Source organism: Oncorhynchus mykiss, chromosome 26 (assembly GCF_013265735.2).
Source record: "Oncorhynchus mykiss isolate Arlee chromosome 26, USDA_OmykA_1.1, whole genome shotgun sequence".
NCBI classification, from domain to species: domain Eukaryota; kingdom Metazoa; phylum Chordata; class Actinopteri; order Salmoniformes; family Salmonidae; genus Oncorhynchus; species Oncorhynchus mykiss.
The window spans coordinates 34,827,410-34,834,407 of NC_048590.1; the positions used below are offsets into that span (position 1 = coordinate 34,827,410).

Sequence of the window (6,998 nt, forward strand, 5' to 3'; positions counted from 1 at the left end):
TTGTGCACAGGCAGATAGGTGGATGCCACTGTTCAGACAGTGGATCTTAGAACGTACTAGTAGAGTATGTGGTTGGGTTGATAACGCCCTCCTCTCTGCTCCTCAGCCCCTGAAGGAGGTGGTGCCGCGGGTGGAGAAGGGTTACAAGATGGACGCCCCCGACGGCTGCCCGGTGGTGGTTTACGACGTCATGAAGCAGTGCTGGACCCTGGACGTGGGGCTGCGGCCCTCCTTCCGCATGCTGAGAGACAAGCTGTCACATATCAGAGCCAAGGAGCTCTACCTGTGAGGGGCAGAGAGGGAAGACACAGCAGACTAGAGCGGAGGGAGGGAGGGAGCTTCCGGGCTGGGGAAAACTAACTGACGCAGGACCGGAACTCATCTGCCTGCTTCACCTGTAGACCACACCCTACCTGATACCTGAGCTGTACCTGTTTTCCTCTGGGACTGTAGTAAACCCTCCCCTGTGTTACATTCCACCTCTACTCTTTTGAAAGAAAGGAACAGAAGTCCTGTATGTGTTGTATAGCTTTCTGTCAGCTGGTTGTTTTCCTCCTCTGTCCAGTCCATCAGCCTCCCTCTACCCCCTTCCTCCTACTGTTCTCCCAGTCTCTTTACTGTGACGACGTCACCTCCTCAAACTCTTATTTTCTTCTTCTCAAAAACGTGATAATGGGGAGGCTGGCCTTTTCCTCCACATGTTTGTCAGGTGCTCTCAATCTCTCTCGGTCTGTCTCTCTGTGCCTTGATCATTCCTGTATCTGTGTTGGTTGGTAGTGTGGCGCTGCATGCTGTCTGTCTCACTCTCCTATATGGGGCCTTACTTAGGGCCTTGGCTATGTGCCAAAGTGCTTTCAGTATACAGAGCTCCAGACCCCCTCAGCTTCCAGAACCTACTCCTCCACTCGGACTATTCAGTTTTTATTCCTTTTTTTAAGAAATCTTTTTACATCATTTTTCTGGGGGAGGTTGGTTGTGCAGTTCTCTCCCTCCGGCTCCAGAACAGGTTCTATGTCCGTTTAAAGAGAACATTTCAGAGGAATCGTTTTTCAGAGGCTCTTTATCTCCAACTCCACACAGGACAGGGGAGGGAGGGGCACTTCTCAACATAGTCGATTCATCATATGTGGGCTTGTTTTATATTAAAATATAATTGAAGGATAAAGAACCAAAAGAAGCCAAGGAAAGACAGACTGAAGGATATAAGAACGTTTTAGTATAGCCAATGCTGGGGTTGGGTGTGTGCATGCTGTGCCAGAGGCCTTGGGTTTAACTGTCAGTGCTTTCAATGTTTATTATGCTACCATGATTATGAATAAATCATTCCGTCTGAACAAGAACGTCAACAGTCCACACTGACCTCACAGGGAGAGGGGGCTCCCCTCTGAAAGCACCTGGGTACTATTCAGTCATGTGAATGTCCTGGATGATAGAGGTAACAGCAGGGCAGTGGGCCACTGGGGATGCCCTGGGTGTTTGTTCCATATGAAGTGAACCTTTAGTCATTATGCTATTACACACATTCCCACACGGTAAATATTCATTTACAGAGGTAATACAGCCATTCCACACACTTTACATACCCCCTGGGTTCATACATACACTTGGGCCAATGAATCTTATTTGACTGAACTGTGAATAAGGTATTCTAACTATGGCTTGTTCCTGTGGTCTTCAAATCACATTTTATTGGTCACATACACATGGTTAGCAGATGTTATTGCAAGTGTAGCGAAATGCTTGTCAGAACCTGTGACTTCACAGATTGAGCCTAAAATAATTCTCTCACACAGCTCTGTTTTAGAATGTAGAAGTGTTTGAGAGTGTGAAAACAGATATAGCTGACGTGCCAAAAGAGTCTTCAAGCTGTGAAGCTGCAGTGTTCTGTCAGCTGATCTGTTTCCATTTCCAATGGTCAGTCAAACAGACTAAAGCTCCTCTCATCATGTCATTCTCGTCTCCATTCTTTCCCCTGGGGTGGCTGTTCCTCCACTCGTCTCCAGTGATATTCTGCTGCAAACAGGGCACACACACAGAATGACTCTGAGCCTGAACTGAACAGAGCTCAAATGGAACAGCTTTAAGGGCCTTGTCTGTGTGACCGTGTATTTTTTTGTTTTGTAAAGAAAGAAACATGATTCAATATCTTCAGCTTTTGTCTCTTTCTTTGTGGCTCAAAGCCTTCCTTCTTCGCACATGTGTTTTTCTGTTTCCATCCCTCATCCTGTCTCGCCAGCCCTGTTGCTTGGACAATTGTCCGTGGTCCGGGCTGGTTGGCTCGTTTAGATTCCTATGAATTTTAATGGCGCTGACAGTCCAGAGTGGTAACAATGGGCTGGTTACACAACACAGGGCGCTCTCAGCCAAGGCTGTGTGCCTCTGCTTAGCTGTCAGAACCCATCATTACACTGGGCCGTCACTCCATCTCACATTTACAGTGCTTCTGAAAACACAGGAGGAGCATTGCTGGAGCGGGACCTCAGATTTAGATGCATGTTTTGATGCGTAATGTGTCTATGGCTTAGGCTACTACAAGAGTGCAGCAATTAATCTTACTCACCCAGTCATGTGATGGTTGTACCACTACCATGGATCACCACCAGATGGCACTGTGTAGTCTACTCCAGGAGACTCATGGATGTATGGGGATAAATGTTACATCAGGCCTTCATTGTAAATAAGAATTTCGTTTTTAATCAATCTGCCTGGTAAAATACATTGATTAAAAAGCCTGTATGTGATATACTACTAGTGTTATAGTGGTAACACCATAGTTGGTCACCCCTCTTGTGTGTTCAAATGTAGCCGCATTAGGCTACTTGTTAGTTTTATAGAGATGTCATCCTACCTTGGAAGGGTCATAGTTCATTCCAGGACTTTTGTGTATGATTCTCATTTCACTGTCACACAAATTCACAATTAAATGCCCCAATCCTGTCAACTACACACACACACAGTTCAGTGCCTGTTCTTCACTATCACAGATGAGTGGAAGAGGGTGCATCCTGTTTTATTCAGCTTTTGTTACGTTGTCAGCTGAGATCCATAACTTATCTCCTAAGCCTGATATTTCTTCACAGCAGCAAATTAAAACCCACCATGAATTCATCTGATTACACCAACAATTGTTGTTAAATCCAGGAGGATTCTGATGTTTGCAGGCTAGAGGCTAGTGTGGATTGTAGTGCCTGAGCCTCTGGGACATTTGAAGTACCACCGGCTAAATCTGACTTTAAAATGCCTGTTCACTCTGTTCCATATGACTGTGCAATCCACTGTTTTATCAGCCCAGCCAGGTCATTTATAAACTTGATCTCCACTATGAAAAACATCTAGACATTTTCTCCCATTTCTTTTAGACTAACATTTCGTTTTCAACAGCGGAGATTTGTATCAACCTTGCTGTCTGTCTCTCTGACATTTGCAGCATTGTTCCAATATTCGATTTCCAACTGTCGCATAATAATGAACGTGTCGGGATGAGACGGACACAGGCAGGCAGGCAGCTTTTCTCAGCCATTCGAAATCATGAATCAGTATCTTTTTTTATGGATACATCAATAGAAAACAAGTCAAACGAAACGAAGTGCAGCTATTTTGCGGTCTTTCCAGCCTGCAACAACAGCTCTGTTGTTGGCTAGCTCCTGAACAACAGTGTCCTGACATAGAGAGCACATGTTCTATGCTAGGTGAAGTCGTGCCTCATTAGCTCATTGTTATGGATGTATCCAAATAAATGTCACTAGAGAATAGTTTATGCAAATGCAGCTACTTTGTTGTTATTCTGGCTGCACCGTTTGACGTGGTTGTAAATTAGCCGTAGTTGGCTAGCTAGCAAGGGATAAGAACGTTGCCAGCCAGTATGGCATTCAGAACGAACGACTGGGGAGCGTCCATAGATTCAGAATGAATAAATTCATCAAAATAACACACCCGTGGTATACTTAAGTGATAATGCCCGAGAAGCCGTTATTTGGATTATATATTGGCACGGTTTGTCGGCACTCTACTTTGTATTGGGCCTGACAACACTCGTGCCAGTATATCCTCCAAACACCGGCTTCTCGGGCATTATCACTTAAGTATACCACGGCATGACAAAAAAAGACTAATTACATTGGTAACCAGTTTATAAATTGAATAAGGCAGCTCAGGGGGTTGTGGTATATGACCAATAAACCACGGCTAAGGGCTGTATCCAGACACTCCGCGGCTAAGAGTTTTGTCCAGTTAATCTGCGTTGCATCGTGCAAAAGAACAGCTCTTAGCCGTGGTATATTCGCCGTATACCACACCTCTGTCTTTAATGCGTAATTATTTCACCTGATATGGTTGCCATAACTCTCAAGACCGGAGACACTGAACATGTTCTAGAACATATAAATAGAAGCCTTAGATAAGATATATAATAATGCTATGCTTTATACAGCACAGAGGTTATTTTACTGGGAGAAATATGCAGAGAACAAAGACACTGATGCCAAAATGGGTTAATTTGTACTGGCACAGCAGCAGGACATGTGGGGGAGTTTTCCGATTCCAGCCCAATTCGGTGACAACAGGAACTTAGTGAGGTGATTGGTGCTGAAGGGAGTAGTCAGGCCGATGTCAGGCTGATGTGGCTGCGATGTGTGGCTGTCTCAGCTGTCCACATGGGCCCACTGTGCTCCCTGACAAATCCCCTTCCACAAAGCTCCATCAATTCCCTTCCTTCCCCTTCGTCTGGTCTGGGATCAGATCTCTCGCTCCACTGAACAGACCCTAAAAATAATCTGTTGCTTCAGCTGATGTCTCAGCAGCAATTAGCTTCTATTTGTGGCCATGCGTGCAGACATCTCAGATAGCTACGGGTGTCACTGTGGTCCTGACTGTCTGGCCGGGGCATTGTTTTGTGTCTGCGGACTGGGAGGTTTATGCCCAGTGGTCTATTGGCTTGGCAGCTTTTGGCTTTGTTATAGAAAGGCTTAATAATGCAGTTCTTGGTGTCTTTTGGCAGCCTTGGTTATTATTAGTTGGCCGTGGTAGTAGTGCGACAGCCTTGTGCCACATTAGTGAGTGCAGAATAATTTTTCTGGAATCACATTTTGAGGTGGTTAGACTAATGGGCTGAGTAATATTCTATAATGCTATTCAGTTGTTTTGTTATTGTTGTAATTGTGCTTTTTATGTATGGGAATTTGTTCTTAACTGACTTGCCTAGTTAAATAAAAAAAGTTAGATTCTTAGTTCAAATCAAATTGTATTTGTCACATGCGAATACAACAGGTGTAGATCATACAGTGAAATGCTTACTTACAAGCCCTTAACCAACAATAGTTTCAAGAAAAATACCTAAAGAAAAATAAGAAACGATGAAGGAGCAGCTGTAAAATAACAATAGCGGGGGTACCGGTACAGAGTCATGGGGGGGGGGGGAGGGGGAATGCAAATAGTCTCGGTAGCCATTTGATTAGATGTTCAGTAGTCTTATGGCTTGGGGGTAGAAGCTGTTTAGAAGCCTCTTGGACCTAGACTTGGCGCTCCAGTACCGCTTGCCGTGCGGTAGCAGAGAGAACAGTGAATGACTAGGGTGGCTGGAGTCTTTGACAATTTTTAGGGCCTTCCTCTGACACCGCCTGGTATAGAGGTCCTGGATGGCAGGAAGCTTGGCCCCAGTGATGTACTGGGCCGTACGCACTACCCTCTGTAGTGCTTTGTGGTTGGAGGCCGAGCAGTTGCCATACCAGTCAGGATGCTCTCGATGGTGCAGCTGTAGAACCTTTTGAGGATCTGAGGACCCATGCCAAATGTTTTCAGTTTCCTGAGGGGGAATAGGTTTTGTTGTGCCCTCTTCACGACTGTCTTGGTGTGCTTGTGTAACAGTATCATTTTAGACCGTCCCCTCGCCCATACCCGGGCGCGAACTAGGGACCTTCTGCACACATCAACAGTCACCCTCGAAGCATCGTAACCCATCGCTCCACAAAAGCCGCGGCCCTTGCAGAGCAAGGGGAACTACTACTTCAAGGTCTCAGAGCAAGTGACGTCACTGATTGAAACGCTATTTAGCGCCCACGCTAACTAAGCTAGCCGTTTCACATCCGTTACACTCACCCCCCTTTTGACCTTCCTCCTTTTTCCGCAGCAACTAGTAATCCGGGTCAACAGCATCAATGTAACAGTATAATTTTTAAACCGTCCCCTCGCCCATACCCGGGCGCGAACCAGGGACCTTCTGCACACATCAACAACTGACGCCTACGAAGCGTCGTTACCCATCGCTCCACAAAAGCCGCGGCCCTTGCAGAGCAAGGGGAACTACTACTTCAAGGTCTCAGAGCAAGTGACGTCACTGATTGAAACGCTATTTAGCGCCCACCCCATATAAGCTAGCCGTTTCACATCCGTTACACTTGGACCAGTTGTGCCGACAACTGTGTTCCATATATTTTTCAGGTCTCACTGCAGAAGGCATGACCTTGCCGTCACAGCTAATCATAGACCCACTAGACCTGGCAGGCGGGCAGAACCATTTCTCAGTATCCCTGACTCCCCAGGCAGTACATGACAGAGAGGACTGAGAGCCATGTCTCGGCCCCTGTGACCGTGTGACGTCACTGAGCTGGGCTGGCCCTGGCCAGGTCGATCATCAGTGGACATCATGTACTGAGAGAAAAACCCATGAGCTATGAATCAAATACACATGGCAGAGCAAGGCTCACCGTTCGTTCATATGTGGAACCACAAATCATGGATCACATGGACATCTGAACAAAATAGCTTACTGACTCGTGACATTGCAGATCATGGATAGGAAGGAATCATCTTAACTAGGTTGAACCAAACAGCATGTTATGATGCTCAATATGCTGGATCTGATCTGAGCATACAGTATCGGAGATGACTAACAGGAGTCAGTGTGTAGTTGTTTTATCTCTACCACAACGAGACACCAGATGGCCGACTTACAGCTAACCCTAACCCATGTGTGTAAAGCTCCTCCTGGGAGACAGGTGTGT

General features: G+C 46.0%; 1 protein-coding gene across 2 annotated transcripts in view; it reads left to right on the forward strand.

The window, feature by feature from the left end:
• Positions 1-2,138, forward strand: part of LOC110506704 (tyrosine-protein kinase CSK) — a 43,164-nt gene extending 41,026 nt beyond the window's left edge. Inside the window, exon 13 of one of the 2 annotated variants that reach the window (XM_021586521.2) lies at positions 107-1,337. In XM_021586521.2, coding sequence (XP_021442196.1) covers positions 107-289 — 183 coding nt within the window. In that variant the 3' untranslated portion in view covers positions 290-1,337. Of the gene's footprint in view, positions 1-106 lie in introns of both variants that reach the window. The other variant, XM_021586522.2, reaches the window with a different exon arrangement.
• The last annotated feature ends 4,860 nt before the right edge of the window (positions 2,139-6,998 follow it).